At 37.2% G+C, this 21,315-nt stretch overlaps 1 protein-coding gene across 10 annotated transcripts; it reads left to right on the plus strand.

The window, feature by feature from the left end:
* The first annotated feature begins 418 nt into the window (after positions 1 to 418).
* On the plus strand, positions 419 to 20,631 carry LOC121792702 (chromatin structure-remodeling complex protein SYD-like). Of its 10 annotated transcripts, none has more exons than XM_042190755.1 (39): positions 419 to 582; positions 909 to 1,018; positions 1,115 to 1,176; positions 1,687 to 1,802; positions 1,963 to 2,109; positions 2,532 to 2,746; positions 2,868 to 3,031; positions 3,122 to 3,186; positions 3,273 to 3,968; positions 4,135 to 4,316; positions 5,644 to 5,741; positions 5,971 to 6,156; positions 6,247 to 6,427; positions 6,520 to 6,708; positions 6,832 to 6,875; positions 7,166 to 7,222; positions 7,413 to 7,509; positions 7,626 to 7,798; positions 7,889 to 8,102; positions 8,225 to 8,350; positions 8,442 to 8,531; positions 9,068 to 9,184; positions 9,464 to 9,544; positions 9,757 to 9,864; positions 10,740 to 10,909; positions 11,693 to 11,771; positions 11,861 to 11,935; positions 13,153 to 13,250; positions 13,340 to 13,447; positions 13,575 to 13,632; positions 13,728 to 13,958; positions 14,106 to 15,372; positions 15,947 to 16,012; positions 16,097 to 17,575; positions 17,716 to 18,918; positions 19,204 to 19,281; positions 19,466 to 19,537; positions 19,718 to 20,059; positions 20,193 to 20,631. In XM_042190755.1, the coding sequence occupies exons 2-39, from the start codon at positions 914 to 916 to the stop codon at positions 20,504 to 20,506; spliced, it is 9,153 nt and encodes a 3,050-aa protein (XP_042046689.1). In that variant the 5' UTR covers positions 419 to 582; positions 909 to 913; the 3' UTR covers positions 20,507 to 20,631. The 10 variants fall into 10 exon arrangements, with proteins under 10 accessions (XP_042046689.1, XP_042046690.1, XP_042046683.1 ...); XM_042190756.1 differs by having other exon boundaries at positions 16,331 to 17,575; XM_042190749.1 differs by having other exon boundaries at positions 15,947 to 17,575.
* The last annotated feature ends 684 nt before the right edge of the window (positions 20,632 to 21,315 follow it).

Below are 21,315 nucleotides of genomic sequence, written 5' to 3' on the forward strand. Positions count from 1 at the left end.
GAGTCTAATTCTCCCGGTTGCCAGAGTGGTTATATCTTTAAAAAGAGTAATTTGTTATATCCCCTTCTATCTCGTTTCTCATTTTATCCAACCCATCTCATTATTTTTTAATACTACTATAAATCATAATTTAACAAATAAAGTATTTAATATAATATAATATATAAAATTGTTTAGCTGTGCCACGTAAAACCATACTATAAAATATTTGGAATTTGTAGGCAAATCACTCCTTTTAATTTCACTTTGTTGATGTTTATATACTTAAATTTATATTTATATTAAACACAATAGATTCACATATTGAAAGTTAATCATTTTCTTCCTTCAAATGGTAGTTGAGTTAAAATTTATATTTACCCACAAAATCCGTACGGAATAAAAATAAATATATGAAAAAAACAGTAATCTAAAATTTGCAAAAACACCCAAATCAGAAAGACTGAAACCCTCTCTTTCATCGCTCCGAAGCTCGACGGACTTCGCCCACCAACTCGTCTGATCACCGGGCTCTAGCCCTTCCTTGCGGACTCATCAATTCATCACGGGTTTAAGATCATCCGGGAGTTGATGCTCACGGCTGTAGGTTCTTTTTCGTGTCTTTAAATCAAAACACTTTTTTTTCTTGGGCAAAACAATAATTCGCCTACAGTTGCTGAGTCATTCTTGAGCTCTTCTAAGGCATGCATTTCCAGCTATCTTCTGCCTTGATTTCTTATTCTGGAAATCTGGAGTGACAATATTATACACACACATATGTACTATGCAATTTCGTATAGTTGGATTTTGGAACCCCCGAACCCAAATTGATCGGTAGTTTAGTACAATAAATCTAGAGCAGGTTTTAATTGTTTTTTACTCACACTAAGAATTGTTTAGTGGGTTTACATTGTGTATTGGGATATCAGGTGAGATGGCTAATCCTCAGAACGTGGAGCTGGAAGCAGCCAAGTTTCTGCATAAACTCATCCAGGAGTCTAAGGATGAGCCTTCCAAACTGGCTACAAAGCTCTATGTGGTGTGTCATAATTTTCCTGAATCATATTGTTGCTTTTGTTTCGTTCTCTATGCCTATGTGATTGATTCATATGGGCGTTATATGTTGGTCAAACAGATTTTGCAGCACATGAGGTCTAGTGGGAAAGAAAATTCCATGCCTTATCAAGTCATATCGAGGTAAGATGCCCAATATACTGTAAATGACAGACTAATTTAGCCTTTTATGTCGCTATCTTTAATTGCTAATTAGCTCATGTTATATGCTTGAGACTGATACCTATAACATTTTTTGAGTAAGGGCACCTACCATGCAGTTACATGCTTACATGTTTAGAGTGCAAATTTATAGATTATAATGGGCCAAGGTTGAGCCCAGGCCCACTAGTGCATGTTGGAATAGTTTCAAGTTTTACCCATCAATAGGCGATCCTAGGGCGTGTTGGAATAGTTTTAACCAGCAATCCCCATGCAACATAAACGGTCAAAACATCCTCACAATATAATTAGTTTTGAAAGTAATAATTTAGTTTGTGATGCCTTGTTAGTATGTAGTAGAACATGTCTAAACTAGCATATTATTTCATGTTATGTTGCTTTCGATGATATTCTGGTATTTTTTTTTCTTTCAGTAGGTATCTTCTATTTGCTTAGATATTTCACACTTCTTTCTGTCTACAATCTATGTAGGGCAATGGAAACTGTTATCAAAGAACACAATATTGATATTGAAACTTTAATGTCGTCGCGCCTGCCTCTGGCAGCTGGAGCTCAAGATGGAGATACTGGATCACAACAATTAGCTGGTAAAATATTTATGTTTATCGCAACTCCAGAGGCATGCGCTTTATAGCATCAGAAGTACAAATTGATATAAATGTGAAGTTGTGAACTATTAACTATTAGGTACTAAAATGTATGATTGCTATCATGGCTCAAATTTATGATTGCTATATGTTACTGCAGGATCTTCCCAGCGAGCTGGGACTGCTAAAGACTCTAAATCTGGGAATGAGATTGAGACACCGGAAACATATGCATTAGCTAGGACACCTAGTGGTCCAGTAAGTGGTGGGCAAGACGCGTATCAAGGTTCTACAGCTCATATAGGTGGTTAGTGTTCATCTATAAATTTTGGTTTTACTTGAGTCTTTAGACCAATGACGCGGATTTTACTTACCCTGATCAATCATCACTTTTGTGCAAACCGATCATGTAGTCCTTTAAACTGACAGAAGGGCTATCAAACCTAACACAAGTTGTTTTTTATATCAAATTATGGCAACATTTAGTCTAGAAGGTGTTAGGTTTTCCGTAAGACCGAGATTTGAGCTGTTTGCTTATCTCTCAAGGATTTGTTGGTATTTTTTTTCTTAACATGTGGCATATGGAAGTAACTTTTGTTTGATTTGGTGTTTCTTATAGTTTATGCCCTTCCAAGTGTTATTTTTTTCTGCAGATCACCAAGTTTGTAGCAGTACTTACTACTTTCCCTATGATGAATATCTTTATTTTAACTTGGGAGCAAATTTTAGGTGTTGGGGTCAAGGTTCATGGGGTTCCTTCTGGTGCTCCAGGGTCTTATTTAACAGGAGACTCAACAAATAGGATGGAGTTTGCTAACTCTTCCTTTGATGGTCAGAGCCTTGCGGCCAAGATGTCCAAGGACAGAAGTGTGGAAGCCTTTGGTGACCATTCTACTGGAAAAATAGCTGCTGGTGGATCTAGTCTAGTAACAAATGCAAATATGGTATTGCTGCCCTGCAAAATTAGAGATATTCAAAATTTTACTGTATTAAACAACCTTTCATGCGCGAGTTTCATTGCAGGCTGTATCAGTTTTATTTAGTTGTTTGACCTTCTCTTGGCAGAGTTCTTTCCAGGGCAGTATAGCAGAGCAAAACATGACCAGAAATGCTGGTCCCAGGGATACTGGGAAATCTCCAGTTCCTCAGACTTCCAATGCAGGCCTTCCGTTTAAGGAACAGCAATTAAAACAACTCAGAGCGCAGTGCCTTGTTTTTTTGGCTTTTAGGTTGTGAATGCTTGCTAGAAATACTATGACATGTTTTCATAGTAAGAACTTTGCCTTTTCTTTTCTAAGAACTGTTGTTTACATGTTCAGAAATGGATTAATGCCGAAGAAACTTCATCTTGAAATTGCTCTTGGGGACATATATTCTAAAGAAGGTTTGTAGTATGCTTAATTTTAACTTTTATTTAAGTATTTCTTTTATTGCGTAATTTGCGTTTAATAATAACATGGTGTTTTGCAGATGGGACCCGCAGAGATCTCCTTGATCAGAAAGGGAAGGAGCAGCTAGTTCATGACACAAGCGCTGTTCCAGAAGCCCCAAGGTCGACTGAAAGGCCAGATAGAAGCAACTCTAACCCCCCTCACTTGGATCCTAATTCAACAAAAGAATCTGATTCTGTGAAGTTTCCAGATGGAAGAATTAATCAACCTGTTGTTCCAGTTGAAAATGAACAGGATGGCAATTGTTCAGTGTCAAGAGGGAAAACCGATATTGAAATTACAAGAGAGGATGCTATAAAATCACATGCATCACATGATTCAAGTATAAGGGAATCATATAGCTGTGATCACGAGGATGATTTGGGGAACCGCCGCCAGCGCAAATCCATATCCTCTGCAGTTATGACCCCTTCTGAACAATCAATGCTCGAGGATAGTGGTCCATCTGTAGATGGTTTTGCTAACGATATTACCAATGCACCAGTGCCTACCACTTTTTTTACTAATGATGGGGTGCTACAAAGACCAGAAGATAGCGCTAGTCATGCACAGAATTCGATGGATTGCAATAATCCAGGGAAGTCTTACTCTGACAAGAAGTATTCAAGTTTACTGCTAAAGGACAAGTGGAAGCCTGCCTCAGGAATGAGTGGCCAAAACTACCCTGCCATGGCAGTTAAGGATTCCAATGTAACTGTTAGAAACTTTTATCAAGGTTAGTAAATAAGCAATCTCATTCATTCATGAAGAAGCTAATATGTGTGTGTGTATATATATATTATTTGTACTGGGAGAGTCACTGTGCTATATTTTAATGATAAGATAACTGTTGAATAATTCTTCTGGTGCACTGAAACACAATTGCTCATTTACATTGTCAGAGACAGACCAGGAAGAGGGTTATCCTTCAAAGTCTACGAACAGGCAACCTTCACCGAAGCATACAACTGTAGAAAAATGGATCATGGGCCGGCAGAAAAGGAAAGTCTTTGCTGAGCACAACTGGGCTAAAAAACAGCAGAAGACATCACAAAAAATCAGTGGTTGTTCTGATAGGCTAAAGGTTAGCATTATTACTAGACATTCAAGCTAAAGTTTGGAATTCACATAGTCATATGCCACACTGATCATTTTGTTAGCTGTCTGTTTATTTGGACGTTAAATATTTCAAGATAGTGAAAAAATGTATTTGACAAATATTCTGAAACATTTTCTTGATGGAAAAAGGATTTGAAATTCCTGCTTGCGGCGTATCAGCTTCATATCCACTTTCGTTCTATCAGGATCTCCATTGTTATTGATATTCCCCGATAAATTAGTACATATGATTGTGATAATCTTATTTTGTGCTGGATCATAGAATATTATTGACTCCTTTAGTTCTGCAACATCGTAATCATTAGTAGGTCTGTCAGTGGATTGTGGAGCCGAAGGTACTAAAAGTTCTTAACTTATAACTTATAAGTATGTAGCAGTTTAACCTTTTGTCAAATTGAACCTTGCCTTGTAGTTAGGGGTGGGTAGGTACGGTATACCTTACCAAAACCACCATACCGTATACCTTACCGTAAATTCGGTATGCGAAAAAATCATACCTTTATCTTACCAAAATTTTCGGTATACCGAACTTTGGTATACCTTATTTTCAGTATGGAGAATTTTCATACCGATATCGTACCTAAGTTCGGTATACTATACTTTTGCGGTATACCTTACTTTCAATATCAATGAAAATTGAATATTTGAGTTTTTAGAATACTATTTATATTTTATAGTAATTTAAATAATATACGGGGTATTAAATACTAGTATATTTTATTCATATTATATTATATTTCACAATAAATAATTTAAAAATATATAAAATACTTTATATATTATTATATTCATATTTTACTGTATATACCTTAAATTACGGTATATACCGAATTTTGGTATGCCGCGGTATATAAAAATTCATACCTTTACCTTATCGAAATATTTCAGTAAGGTATCATACCGTACCGAAAATCACGGTATACCGAAAATTCGGTATTTTTTCGGTACGATAAGGCCGGTATTTCGACATTTCAGTATTTTTCCACAGCCCTACCTTGTACACTGATAACTGACATAGTTTACCTTGTTTGAGGAAATTGTGCATCTCTCCCTCTATGCATGCTGTTTTTTTTTTCCAATTTCCTATTTTTCTTCGAAGGGGCTGATAACTCTCTGATCCTTAGTTAATAACTGTGCAAAGCGTGCTTATTGCGCCTATGCATTCCTCATTGTGTTGTGAAAACATTGACTTAATGCATTGTAGAAATTAAATATACTAAGTAAACAAACTTGAACAATGAGCTCATAATGGTGGAAAGCATGCTTATTGCACCTATGCATTTATGCTGCAGGACGCTGTGAGCTCTTCTGAAGATATTTCTGCGAAGACGAAAAGTGTAATTGAATTAAAAAAGCTTCAGTTGCTAGAATTGCAGCGACGTCTTCGGAGGTAATCTTAACCTGTCTATGCTTGCCCTATATAAATGTTCATTTATTTTTTTCCTCGCTTTCGTCTTTTATCTCACCTCATATAAAGCAGAGATGAGCTTCATCCACTATGTTTGGTTCTATTTCTGTGCACTTGCCATTTGATATCATATCTTCATTGACTCTATAGCCGCACACTTAGCCATTTGATATCATGTCTGGTTATGACGGTTGATAACTTTTTCGTGCAGCGACATCTTGAATGATTTTTTTAAACCAATAGCAAGTGAAATGGATAGATTGAAATCAATTAAGAAGCACAGGATTGGAAGGAGATCAAAACAATTTGAAAGATATGAGCAGAAAATGAAGGAGGAGCGACATAGGAGAATTAAGGAAAGGCAGAAGGAATTCTTTAGTGAGATAGAAGTTCACAGGTAGATTTGTTCTATGCAGTGTCTTTCCTGGGTTGTTTACTTCTGCTAAAATGTAGTTACCTTTATCTGATAACTTCTATTTACATTCAGAGAAAGACTAGAAAACGGTTTTAAAGTAAAGAGAGAGTGCTGTAAAGGATTCAATAGATATGTAAGGGAGTTCCACAAGAGGAAGGAAAGATTTCATCGTGAGAAGATAGATAGAATCCAGCGTGAAAAGATTAATTTATTGAAAATTAACGACGTTGAAGGATATCTTCGCATGGTTCAGGTGCTTTGTGGTCCTAAACACTATTGGCATCCTTGACACTGAATTTCATCTGTAATCTTTCTTATCTGTGAAAATGTTGTAATATGCCACAGGATGCAAAATCTGATCGAGTTAATAAACTGCTAAAAGAGACTGAGAAATATCTGCAAAAACTTGGGTCCAAATTGAAGGATGCTAAGGTAATGGCCGGACAGTTTGGGACTGATATTGAGGCGAATAAGGGTGGTACCATTGAGGAGAGTGAAGATGTTGAGAATGAAGATGAAAAGGATCAGGCCAAGGTTTCTTTTCTTCTTCTGTTGCACATTATTTCCTTCCACTGTTCTCCTATCATTCTTTGAAAAAGTCTGATTAGACCTCACCATACTTTTCTCATACCTTTTTCGTTGGCCTTTTGTCTACAGCACTATTTGGAAAGCAATGAGAAATACTACACGATGGCACATAGGTAATGTGGATATCTTAACTCAATAGATAACTTTATGTTTAACATTTAGTTTTAAGTAGATCCAACATCTAGATAAACTTATTTTCTTTTGATTTTTTACCCTAGTTACATTGTATTGTGATTTACATATCTGCATCAGTACTGTTTTAAATGCATTTAATACAGATGTACTACTCAATTAGATTGTCCAGGTTTAATTTCCACTCACTTCCAATATATCTTGGTCTTATAATTTTTTCTTTTATTGTTGATGCCGATTCTTATGTTAAATTGTGATTACTTTTTTACAGTGTGAAAGAGCACATTACTGACCAACCAACTGGGTTGATTGGGGGAATACTAAGGGAGTGAGTGCATTTATTCACTCTGTCTTATCTTTCATTTTTCTGCTGTTTTTTTTTTCTGGATACTTTTATCTTTTTTTTATTTGAGCTCTGATTCCAATTTTTTATTGCTTCCACCTTGTCAGTGGCGATTTAGAAGCACATAGTTCTGTGATTTTCTTCCTAAATATTCTGCTTTGTGTTTCCTTGTAAGGTACCAAATGAATGGGCTTAGATGGCTGGTTTCTCTTTATAATAACCATTTGAATGGCATACTAGCAGATGAAATGGGCTTGGGAAAAACGGTTCAGGTATGACATATGCTTGATTATATGAAATTATAATCCCCGCAGACCTACCATACCTTTACTTTTCTACCTCCTTATTTGGAGGAACAATTTTGATATGCATAAAATCCACTTTGCAGGTCATATCTCTTATTTGCTACTTAATGGAAAATAAGAATGACAGAGGACCTTTTCTAGTAGTTGTACCATCTTCTGTGCTACCTGGATGGGAATTGGAGATCACTACCTGGGCTCCTAGTATCCACAAAATTGTTTATTGTGGCCCCCCTGAGGAGCGTCGGAGGCTATTTAAGTAAGCTTTATAAAATCATTGGATAATCTCTTGTCACTTCTTTATTTCCGATTTAGCTTCAGCTGTTCATATGTGACTTTTTCATTGCAGGGAACAAATTGTTCATCAAAAATTTAATGTTCTTCTGACAACATATGAATATTTGATGAACAAACATGATCGTCCAAAATTGAGTAAAATACAGTGGCATTATATAATTATTGATGAAGGTCATCGCATTAAGAATGCTTCCTGCAAGTTAAATGCTGATTTGAAACATTATCGCAGCAATCACAGAATACTTTTGACCGGAACTCCCTTGCAGGTTTTATATTTGCTAATTCATCAGCTTATGATCTATGCATGTTTTCTATTTAGATGTTCAACACTCACACCTTTATTTGGTCTGTTCTACGATATATTTACTCTTTCTGGTTGTTCTTGCAGAATAATCTTGAAGAACTCTGGGCATTGCTCAATTTCTTGTTGCCAAACATCTTTAACTCATCTGAAGATTTTTCTCAATGGTTTAATAAACCATTTGAGAGTAATGGTGACAGTACCACAGATGAAGTAAGTAAACTAAATTGTCATGCGCTACTATGTTTTTCTGTTGTTTCATTATTCTTCAGATTTTTCTCATATTAATATCAAACACAACTAGGCCTTACTTTCTGAAGAGGAGAATCTTTTGATAATAAATCGTCTTCACCAAGTTCTGCGGCCATTTGTACTTCGAAGATTAAAACACAAGGTACCGGCTGATGTCTCATTATATGGTTCAAGATAACTTCTGTGCATTAGCACTGAAAATTATCATATACTGTTACAGTATGGCTCATTCTTTAATTATGTATATAGCAATTGTTCTGAACAGGAGAATCACCCCAAAGACTTACTACTGGTAGTTCTGTTTGAGATTTAAATATGAATTTATGATGTTAATCAGATTTGTTTTGCTGTCAAAGGTGAAGATGAGTGCAAGACAGATAGTCTGCTTATAGTTTCAGTTCAAAAGCCATTCAGTATTGGCATCTGCTAACCTGAAATCTTTTGCATCAGTAGCTGGTTCTAGATCAGATAACGATTCTTTATTTCTGTTTCTGCATTCTGCCCTTCTTTGTTTAACTTTGTGAAACAGAGAAAAGCATATTTTCAATTGCCCATTACTTCTGCTAGATACCATTTAAATTGTCACTTAAAGTGTAGAACTTCATGGAAGTACCCTATGACATGCTTTCAAAGGTTGTTGGCTTGTCTTAATTCACTTGGAACTTATGACCTGGACAGGTAGAGAATCAATTACCTGAGAAGATTGAAAGACTAATTAGATGTGAGGCTTCTGCATATCAGAAGTTATTGATGAAGAGAGTTGAAGAGAATCTTGGTGCCATTGGAACTTCAAAGGTAGGTTTATTATTTTAGAATTTATTGTCTTCATTGTATACGGACATGCATATGCGGATGATTTTCTCTGTTTTGGTATGCACTTATTCATATGTATTATGTAATGATGAACATATGTAGTTGCACACAGACACTTAGGTGAGCAACCACAATTGTCAATATGTATGCACTGTGGTGTTATGTCCACTCCGCTCGTAAAAATTCTGGAAAACAATATATAATGTATGCGTGAAGTGATGATTCATATTTTATATTTCGTTGATCTCACAACATCATCAGGCTCGCTCTGTGCACAACTCTGTGATGGAGCTACGGAATATATGCAACCACCCATATCTTAGCCAACTTCATGTGGAGGAGGTACTCTCTCTGTCTTCAACAGTAGCTATGAATTTGATACATTTGGCTAATGAGTAAGATGCTTGTGTGTGGTGATTTTCTTAAAAATTTTGAATATTTGTTTCTTGAACTAGATAAAATCTTCCATCCAACTGTCATTTATTTTTGCATATTCTTGGATGCAGTTGCACACAGTGCTTTAATTTACCAAATTTTTTTGTTGTCTTGGTTAGGTTCATGACCTAGTTCCAAAGCATTACCTTCCAAACATTATCAGACTTTGTGGGAAACTTGAGATGTTGGATAGGTTATTACCTAAACTAAAGGCAACTGATCACAGAGTAAGTGTTCATTAGTATTCAATTATTCACATGGAGATATAAAACTTTTATTCTTTATCACAAGAGCTTGAAACATGTCTTCATGCATCTTGTACTTGTATTGTAAAGTATTTTGTTATTAGATTTGGTGATATATAGCATGAAGTATTTGATACTGCAATTCTTAATCATTCATATTTGTGGCATTTGATAATATTTTCTACTGTAAAAAAGTTGGCTGCCAGTTGTACGGATTTGCATAATCCTCATTTGAAAGATTTGTTTCTTGAGTTCTGTTTTCTTGCCTTCTCTTACCACTTAGCAGTTTATGGTATTTATTTGCGCTTTTAGGTTCTCATTTACTTTTTCAGGGTTTCAACTTATTTCTAATTTTCTATGCTTATGTATCTATTTGAGTGCAGCTCTGAATTAGTGGGTGTGTGTTTGTTTGCAGCTTTATTGAAATATTCAAGTTATTTGAAAGGTTATTTAAGAGTTATATGATTAAGATTTGACACTTCATGTAACCTTTGATGTCGAATCCTGTGGCCGTGGCTTAATGTTTTCTGCATGATTATCAATCTAGTTGATGCCCTGGCGGCTGCTCTCCTGTGGAGTATATTATTTTTTGATATTTTATTTGTGTTCATTCCTTTAGTAATTTTACGTTAGGAGCTTGGATTCTTTGTTATTTTTTTCCTTAAAAAATATACTAATCTTCCTCCTAATTTCTTTTACATGTCTGTTTTTTTTGCATCATATGGATGCAATTGGAAGGTGTAAAGATAAGCTCATTGAAATACGAATACCCCTCATCTTCATATTTAAGAATGTGTGAGCTAAAAGGTGCTTTTAAATTATTACTCATTCATCATTGGATGTCTTTTGTTTTTCAGGTTCTTTTTTTTTCGACAATGACTAGACTACTTGATGTTATGGAGGACTATCTTTGCTGGAAACAGTATAAATACCTTCGATTGGATGGACATACATCTGGTGGTGATCGGGGTGGCCTCATCGAGAAGTTCAATAATCCTAGCTCTCCGTACTTTATATTTTTACTCAGGTAGTTACAGCCCTAAGGATTCTATTTGAGTTACATGCTTACATGCATTCATACTTTGGTTTTAGTAGCGAGCACTCCCCAGACATATTGGCTGAAATGGTTTTGGGAATTATTATTGCATTCCTTTATAAACGAAATAATTCAGGCTTTTAAATTTACACATAGAAATGGAAGGTATATATATTGAAAAATGGAGAAATGAAATAAAAGTTCAAAAATTGCGGTAGCAATGAATTATAATTAAGAATATTTATATAAAAGTAATTAATAATATAAAAATTGATTGTTGATTACCTTGTTCTTGTTTACCTGTTTAGAACAGTACGATCTAACATTGAATGACAACATATAATGAAAAAATTATAAATTGACTTTGAGATCAATTCGATGTTTATAACTACCAGATTCAGAAAGTAATCTTGGGCAGAAAAATGTTACTACTACTTATGGAAAGTATAACATCGACATAGATTGTCTGTGTATGATGCTTGATGATTGCCAAATTTGTGTTGGCTTGGTTCCCTTGAATGAGGTAAGGAGTTTCTGGTAATGACAGATTGAAGTAAAATGAGATATTTTCTCATGCTGTTAACTATGTAATATTAGGCAGTTTGAATGCTATTTCAGGTAAGGTTCCATCTTACTAGGAAAGATGGCTACTGCAATAATACTGTTCAAGATTGAGAGGGCTTTATTCTTACATAAAAAGTTACTTTCTTCAATAAGCTGGTTTTGTTATTTGTTTTTACTATCTCTACTGAACTACAACAATATGTCGTTTAGTATCCGAGCTGGAGGAGTTGGTGTGAATCTCCAAGCTGCTGATACAGTCATTATCTTTGATACAGATTGGAATCCCCAGGTTATATCTAATGCCGTTCTCCTCAGTACTTCATTAATGTCACTTTGAGTTCAAAAAAGTCTCATTTTATTTTGTTTGTGTTTGTTCAGGTGGATTTGCAAGCACAGGCCAGGGCTCATAGGATTGGGCAAAAGAAAGATGTTCTTGTTCTTCGTTTAGAAACTGTAAATACTTAAATCCCTGAACTTGATTAACTTGTTGAATTTTTTTTTCTGTTAATGAGAACATAACTGCTGTATTTTGAATTAATAAAGATTATTTTTCATTAAATTAGTAATTTCAATTGTTTTGCATATATACTATAATTTCTTATGATTACACTTCCAATCTATAATAATAAATTATATTATCATACTTTCCATATAATGGTTGTATTGCAATTAATATATTGAGTCTTTACTTGATTGAATATTTCCATGTGGTAATCTCACATTCTCACTTGATTCCAGCCTACAGTGTTTACTTTTCTCTTCCTTTAATATTTTCCCTTGATACTTAGAACTATTCGAGAAAGCTACAATTTCAGCATCTGCTTTATAAAAGCTGAACACAAATCATTTTTGTGTGTAATAGACCAGCAATCTGACTGCTCCTCGAGTTAATGGCTTTAAACAGTACAATTATTTACTGCAGAAGTCTTGAATACTGTAATAATACACTCCTAGATTAATTTTAGTTAGATTTATTTCTGTTTCAAGGACATGACAGACCGCTTTGGTATAAAATGACACTGATTTAGTCTATTCGGCATTGGTTTTCTTCTTTGTTTCTTACTTAGTGTAGGTGCTGTTTTTGCTACATGTCTGATTCTGCTGTGGAGCTCCTATAAATATTTTGAATGCTATTTATTATGCACTTTATCTACTTCCACTAACAAGATTAAACTTATGCCAAGTATTTCGCACTTCCTAGGACAATTCTTTCTAAAACTTGCTGGAATTATTGAACGTAAATCTGCGGAGCCTATGCAAACTGGGTTAAAAGTGGTAGATAGCTTGGCTCATATAGGTCATGGTCAACGAGAACATATAATCGGGGACCAACAAACTAGAAAAACAGCTATTTATATCAATACCATATTAAACCAAAAACAATTGAACTTAACGACCACCTCGGAAAGTGAGGCATTGTATCATGTCTTATATCTTCTCTGTAGTAACACCAGTGAGCGTGATATCTATATATCAGAGTTTTGAAGCAATGGCGGATAGGTAGATAATTGTTAGTTACTATATCTAAATTTTTTTGGAGGCATTGGATCAGAGGGAATGATTCTTTTTGTGCAATGAACGTTTCACATTTATTTTTATGTATGCCTTTTGTTTCAACATAATTATAATTGTGTTGAATGTTTTTCCTATAATGCTTAAATCTTAAATAGGTCCAAACTGTGGAGGAGCAAGTTAGAGCTTCTGCTGAGCACAAACTTGGGGTTGCTAATCAGAGTATAACTGCGGGATTTTTTGACAATAATACGAGGTATGCTAAAGTACATAGTAAAACAAATGACTTTGATTTGACACTTGTATTTGATATTAGTCAATTATAATCTAAACAATATAATATAGTGCGGAGGATCGAAGGGAATACTTAGAGTCTCTCTTGCGGGAGTGCAAGAAAGAGGAAGTTGCACCTGTTCTGGACGATGATTCCCTTAATGACATTATAGCGCGCAGGTATAATTTGTTACAATAATAATAAGTATGGTTATGAGAATCTCCCTACCTTTTTTTCTTCTTAACTTCCAACGGGTGGGAGTTTCTTTTGCTGTTCTGATGTTTTGTATTGCCTACTTCTCTTCAGTGAAGAGGAAATTGATATCTTTGAATCAGTTGACAAACAGAGGCGCGCAGATGAAATGGTATGTGCAAATCCTAGAAATGATGTGCTGTAGTTCTATTTGTTTGGATAAGAAAGGTACTGTCTATTTATTTAAGATATAAATAATTTCTGCAGGTTGTGTGGCAAAATTTGTGTGGTGTGAAAGGGTCAGATAAAAGCAAGCTTATACCTCAATTGCCTTCTCGGCTCATAACAGACGATGACTTAAAATCATTTTATGAAGTGATGAAGATCTCTGAAACAACAACTCCCGTTGTATTACCTGATTCAGGGATGAAGAGGAAAAGTGGGTATCTTGGAGGTCTTGATACCCATCAGTATGGAAGAGGCAAACGTGCTAGAGAGGTTTTTTTACATCACAATCTCATAAACATTTGTCCTTGCTTGTATACAGTTATTGTTCTGATATATGTTGATTGTGCAATGCATAAATTTGACCTGGCACCATATATTCAAGACTTAAGTTTGATGGTCTGCTTTTTGCTTTATTAGGTTCGTTCGTATGAAGAGCAATGGACTGAAGAAGAATTTGAAAGACTGTGTCAGGTTGAATCTCCAAATTCTCCCACAATGAAGGAAGAAGTTACTAGAAAAACAATGGCAGTCACTACAAACAGTGCAGTCGTAGTCAAGGGTGAGATGCAGGCACCGGCTGTCCCTCAACTTCCTCCACTTCCTTCGCTTCCTCAACATCCAACTGTGGAGCCTCTGGCCGAACAGAACAAAGAGGCTACACCACCATCTAAAAGAGGGCGTGGCAGGCCAAAAAGAGTGGTTGAAGTTTCTCCACCAGTTACTTCTCCTGGACTATTGGGACCTGTGAAAACTGAAGAAATTTCCAAAGTTGAAAGTATGCCTGTAGAACCTGTTCCTGATTCTATGGTCTGCGCTACTGATGTTGGAAGTATCACTGGGAGCTCAAAAGAGTTGAAGTTGCCTGCTACTCTGAACTCCGGGCCACCTCTTCCCCCTTCTCTCATTCCTGCTTCACCCCCATCATCTGGTCGAGGTAGAGGACGTGGTCGGAAGTCTCAGACAGGTGGAGAAGCTCCTGCTCCCAGACGCCGAGGCAAAAGACAGACTACAGCATTACAAGCAGCTCAAATATCTTCATTGCCACTTGTTACTGATAATCCATCTGTTGAAATAAAAGGAGAACCTGCCCCAAGCTCAGCTATCACTACCAGTTGTGCCGCTGTCTCTGTCACTAGCATTACAAAAGAAGTGGGCTCTGAACCGGATTCTGTGTCACCTTCTCCAGTGGTTCCATCAGTTTCTGGTCCTAGCAATTCAGATGTGGAGCCCCATAAAGAAGTTACACCTAACTCTTTAATGGCTTCTGATAGTACTTTTACTGGCTCCGTCGCTGTAGCTAGTGTAAATCAGGCAGATCCAGACATTGTGCGCACTTCAAATCCTGAAGCTACACCTCCCCCACAGCCTATTAGCGCTTCTCTCTCTGTAACAACGGTGGGTAGAGGTAGAGGGCGAGGGCGGGGGCGAGGGCGAGGGCAGAATGCTCAAAGTCGCGAAGAGGCACCGCAACGAAGGCGAAGAAGGCAGGAGCCCATACCATCCACTGTTTCTGGTGCATTAACTAGTCAGGACTCAGAGCCATGTGAACCTCAACCGAAAAGAACTCGGGCTTCTGTTGGACGGAAAGACACCGTACGGCGTGAGAAGGTTCAGGAAGTGACTAATGCAAGTCAATTTGCTGAACAGGGTATTCAAGATTCTCTGGTCGAACGAGTTACTAAGGGTAGGTAACTCTTTATTAGCTTCAAATAACTTTTATATATTACAACTAGCCTAACTGTAATATTTCTAGTACGGAGTATATCATAAGTCTGAGCCTGTGGAAGGGGGAAAAGAAGGTGAGCGATGAAAGGGGATTCAGTTACCTGTTTTAATCTTAATAAGGTGGAGCTTACTAGCACTAGCATTTGATAGATTAGGATACTGTTCGCAGTTATTGTTCATTCTAGAATATATATTTATTCTCATTTGTAGTCGACTAGGTAATTACTCTCTGGCATGTATAGCATGTAATAAGTTGAACTCTAATCACAAGGTTATTGTCTAATATGTCTTGTTCTCTACTGTATGGAGTAACTTTTTATAAAGTCCTAAATTAAAATATAGGCATTTTCATAAATGTGTAATCTACAGAGCTATACAGCTAAAATATCTCGATCCATTTGCAAAGGGTGCATGTTTTTCTGGTGATTGTAAATTATGCTCTTTCCGGAGATCTACTGTTTGATTACCTACTTTTCATTTCACTGATGGATAAATAATTGTGACTAAAGATATTTCTGCTTATACTGCTTTAGATACAGAGATTGGTCCAGGCAAGTTACAAAACCCTCCTAAGGAACAAGATGCAAATGAAAAATCAAGTGAGGATCACAGGAATGAAGTCCTTGCTTCAAAATCTAACCCATCTGATGATTTAACATCAATTTCGATGCCTGATCCAACAGGTGGAGCGCCTAGTTCTCTGGTTCCCAAGTCTGCAGAGGACAAGACAGAATCTTCTAGTAAAGAACTTGATTCAACAGCTGGAGCGCCTAGTTCTCTGGTTCCCAACTCTGCAGAGGACAAGACAGAATCTTCTAGTAAAGAACTTGATTCAACAGCTGGAGCGCCTAGTTCTCTGGTTCCCAACTCTGCAGAGGACAACACAGAATCTTCTAGTAAAGAACTTGATTCACCAGCTGGAGCGCCTAGTTCTCTGGTTCCCAAGTCTGCAGAGGACAATGTAGAATCTTGTAGTAAAGAACTTGATATTAAGGAGCCCTGTGGGGATGATATTTCTATTGTCTCAGTTCTTGTGCCACCACAGACCGATGTTAATTGTGGAACATCTGGAGGGTCCCAATCCTTAGTAGGCGCAAATATCAACTCTCCTGTGATTGACAAAGATGAATCTGGAAAAGTTTTAGAGGATGAACATGAAACCAATATTACTGATGAATTACCGGGAAAAGTTCTAGTGAATGAACATGAAACCAATACTCCTGACGAAGTATCTGGAAAAGTTGCCGTGAATGAATGTGAAAGCAGTACTCCTGAAGTAGGCGCAAATGTCAACTCTCCTGTGACCGACAAAGATGAATCTGGACAAGTTCTAGAGGATGAACATGAAAGCAATGTTACAGATGAAGTACCCGGAAAAGTTGTAGTGAATGAACATGAAACCAATACTGCTGATGAAGTATCTGGAGAAGTTGTTGTGAATGAATGTGAAACCAGTACTCCTGATGAAGTAGGTGCAAATGTCAACTCTCATGTGACTGACAAAGATGAATCTGGAAAGGTTGTAGAGGATGAACATGAAACCAATGTTACAGATGAAGTACCAGGAAAAGTTGTAGTGAATGAACATGGAACCAATACTGCTGATGAAGTATCTGGAGAAGTTGTTGTTAATGAATGTGAAACCAGTACTCCTGATGAAGTAGGCGCAAATGTCAACTCTCATGTGACCGACCAAGATGAATCTGGAAAGGTTGTAGAGGATGAAAATGAAACCAATATTACTGATGAGGTACCAGGACAAGTTGTAGTGAATGAACATGAAACCAATATTACTGATGAAGTATCTGGAAAAGTTGTAGTGAATGAATTTGAAACCAGTACTCCTGATGAAGTACCTGTTTCTACCACCGCTGAAGTTCATGTGGATCATTCTGCTATAACGGCTATGGAAAAAGTCTGCACTGAATCAAACTCGGCCTCACCTGCCGCTATGCTATCGTCAGCACTGTGCCCAATTGATATTGGTGTGGGATCAGAACAAGGCATCACAGTGAGCTCCTTAACGGCTTCTACTCATGCTTCAACTGATCCAATGGCTGCGGCAAGTTCTGACCGACTGGATCCTGACATTTTGTCCTTGTCGAGTGTCCAAGCTACGGAGGAAGATGTTTCAGAGCCTTCTGCAGGGCAAGTTCCAGAGGGTAGGCTTCTTATTCTTTAAGGACATAAAAAATGTGAAATGCATGATTTTCTGGTGATTGTAAATTGTGCTCTTACATGTGACGTACTGTTTGATTACCTACTTCTCCATACACTGATGGATGAATATTTGATGCTAAAGATATTTCTGCAGGCGCTACTTTAGATACAGAGACTGGTGCAGCCAAGTTACAAAACCCTCCTCAGGAGCAAGATGCAAATTTTAAACCAAGTAACGATCACAGGAATGAAGTAATTGCTTCAACATCTAACATATCTGATAATTTTCCACCACTTTTGATGCACGATCCAGCAGCAGATGGAGCGTGTAGTTCTCTGGTTCCCAAGTCTGCAGAGCAAAATGTAGAATCTTGTGGTAAAGAACTTGATATTAAGGAGCCTTGTGAAGATGGCTCTATTGTCTCTGTTCTCGTTCTACCACAGAGCTATATTCATTGTGCAACATCTGGAGGTTCACAATCCTTGGTAGGCACAAATATTAACTCTGCCGTGATTGACAAAGATCAAGGCTTGCATAGTGGTGTTTCTGCGGCTGCTACTGCAACATCTGGATCAATGCCTCTTGGTGATGGGATTGACAAGTTGGATCCTGCATGTCAAAGCAAAGATGATAGAATTTTTAGTCCTACCAATAACCCTAACTTGGATGAATATCCTGCATCAGATAACGTATCAAAAGGACCAGCTGATTATAATCCCACAGATTCAATTCCTGAGTTACCTAATCATACAGATACTCTGGTACCATCTGAATATACCCAGTCTTTGCCTGTGTCTGATAGCAACTCCATCAACACAGGCGAATGCCAACATTTACAAAATGCAGAGATTCAGCTTGCATCAGCTGTTGATCCTGATGAAGTACCAGAAGAAGACTCTGGAAAGTCAAATTCAATTTCTGGGATAATAAAAATCACAGATGATGAATCTGGAAAAGGTATAGTGGATGAACATGGAACCAGTACTCCTGATGAAGTACCAGGAAAAGTTGTAGTGAACGAACATGCCACTAATACTCCCGATGAAGTACCTGGAGAAGTTGTAATAAATGAACGTGAAACCAGTCCTCCTGATGAAGTACCTGTTTCTACCTCTGACTTTCATGTGGATCATTCTGCTATCACGGCAATAGAAGAAGTCCGCACTGAACTAGACTCAGAAAAAGGAATCCCGATGAGCTCCTTAACGGCTTCTGCTCATGCTTCAACCAATCCAATGGCTGTGGCACGTTCTGATCAACTAGCTCCTGTTACGTTGTGCACGTCGAGTGCCCTAGCTACTGAAAAAGATATTTCAGAGCCTTCTGCAGGGCAAGTTCCCGAGGGTAGGCTTCTTATTCTTAAGGAAATAAAATCTTAAATGCTAATGAATTCCTTATAATGTGGCATTCTGGCATAAAACAATTGTGGCACACTTTTTAACTCTTGATATTGTTAGGATGTAAACAATTTCTCTTTCCAAAATGCTAGCATCTGAATGGTCTGTGTGAAAAGGAAAGTATCATACAGAAAATTGCATTTTCCTGGTGGATTATTAACTAGCCTCTGTCTCGTCTCTTATCTTAAGTTTTCTGTCTAATCGAAGATTTATATCTATTGTATGGATGCAGGCCGTGTTAAAGATGCAGACATTGATGAGGCGAAGCTAGAGGATCCAATTCAGGAAAAGGTTACAGTGGAAACAGATGGTAAGGCGTGCCTATAATTGAAGTTTTTCCTAGACAAACTAATAAATGAAGTTATTGCTTCAAAATATGCCATTTAATACGGAATATTGCATTTTCCTGGTGGATTATTAACTAGGCCTCTGTGTTGTCACATATCTTAATTTGTCTGCCTAATCGAAGTTGTACATCTAACGTATGGATGCAGGCCGTGCCAAAGATGCAGGCATTGATGAGGTGAAGCTAGAGGATCCAATTCAGGAAAAAGATACAGTGGATGGTAAGCATGCGAATAAGTGAAGTTTTTCCTAGTCAGAATAATAAATGAAGTTATTGCTTCGAGAAATGCCCTGGATACATACTTGCATTTTCCTGGTGGATTATTAACTAGGCCTCTGTCTTTTCTCATATCTTAAGTTGCCTGCCTAATTGAAGTTGCATATCTAACGTATGGATTCAGGCTATGCCAAAGATGCAGGCATTGATGTGGCAAAGCTAGAGGATCCAATTCAGGAAAAAGATACAATGGAAAAAGATGGTGTGGATGCAGGCCATGCCAACGATGCAGGCATTGATGTGGCGAAGCTAGAGGGTCCGATTCAGGAAAAAGATACAGTGGAAAAGGATGGTGTGGATGCAGGCCATGCCAACGATGCAGGCATTGATGTGGCGAAGCTAGAGGATCCAATTCAGGAAAAAGATACAGTGGAAAAAGATGGTGTGGATGCAGGCCAAGCCAACGATGCAGGCATTGATGTGGCGAAGCTAGAGGATCCAATTCAGGAAAAAGATACAGTGGATGGTAAGGCGTGCGTATAAGTGAAGTTTTTCCTAGACAGACGAATAAATGAAGTTATTGCTTCGAAATATGCCCTTTAATACTTTGCCTTCAGTTTCGACTTTAGATGCTGCAGTTAGTGGTTTTCAAGTGTTAGACTATCTGCAGGAAAATGTGAAGAGCCTGGAATTGGAACCCAACATGATGGTGGGGATCATTGTGGAGTTAGTCCTTCGGTTTCAACTATGCTTTCTCAAAGTGATGACAACAATCATGGAACAGCTGAGGATTCACAATGCTGGCCAGAAACGCATAACGACTCTGAGGACTTGGAAGAAAACCAGAGTACTGCTGAAGCTGCGGAAATACTTGCACCAACATCACTTCCTGACCAGTTTGATTCTCCCAGCGGAAAGGAAGATGCCAATAAAACTTCTAGTGAGAAAAACCCCTGATATGGATGTGTTGTAGTAGCATTTTAATGTCTAAGTTTGAATATTTATATCTGACCCTAATTCTCCCATATATATGTTGGGTGTCGCTTGTATTATGCATATTTGCTCAATGGAACAGTAAATCTATGGTTGTTGATGGAATTATTAGTCTCACCTTAATCTTGATATGGGCTTAATTCGAGAGGAAGACTCTCAATGGAAATAGACATAACGCCAATTTCACTCTATATCATTCGACCATACCAATCACATTACTCCATTAAACTTTATTTCGGTTTAATAAATTTGTGTTTCAACCAAGGTTTTTCATATCCAGAATTATTATTATTTGAAATATCCCGTAGGGTTTGTAATTTTTGACATGGCATGGACACATCCCACATTGTTAGCATGAAGTCTTAACTAATCTTATTGGGGTCGGACAAGATTATTTCAAATTGGGTTTATATGACCATTTAGAACCAAGCAGTGCAGTGTTTTTATTATTATTAAAATTAGTATTAGAGTTGTTTTATTTCTTTCCAATCTTCAACATCTGCCAGTCCACCACGACGACCACTCATTGGTGCACTATGTGCCGTTGATTAAGGCCACCGCCAATTGTCGATTTTGTAACAATTCCTTGAATCATTATATTTATTTCATAGGTTATAAGGTTTTAATTGTGTAAATATAATATTAATCCTTTTGTGTCATTATTGTTTGATTGTTATATTATGATATGTATCGTTATTGTACCGTGTCAATCCAATCCGGAAAGGATTGTATCACTGGTGCTTCGGATAGGTAGTAAGATTCGCGTTTTAGATTAAAAATTGGTTTAAT

The sequence above is a fragment of the Salvia splendens genome, chromosome 2 (assembly GCF_004379255.2).
Source record: "Salvia splendens isolate huo1 chromosome 2, SspV2, whole genome shotgun sequence".
NCBI classification, from domain to species: Eukaryota; Viridiplantae; Streptophyta; class Magnoliopsida; order Lamiales; family Lamiaceae; genus Salvia; species Salvia splendens.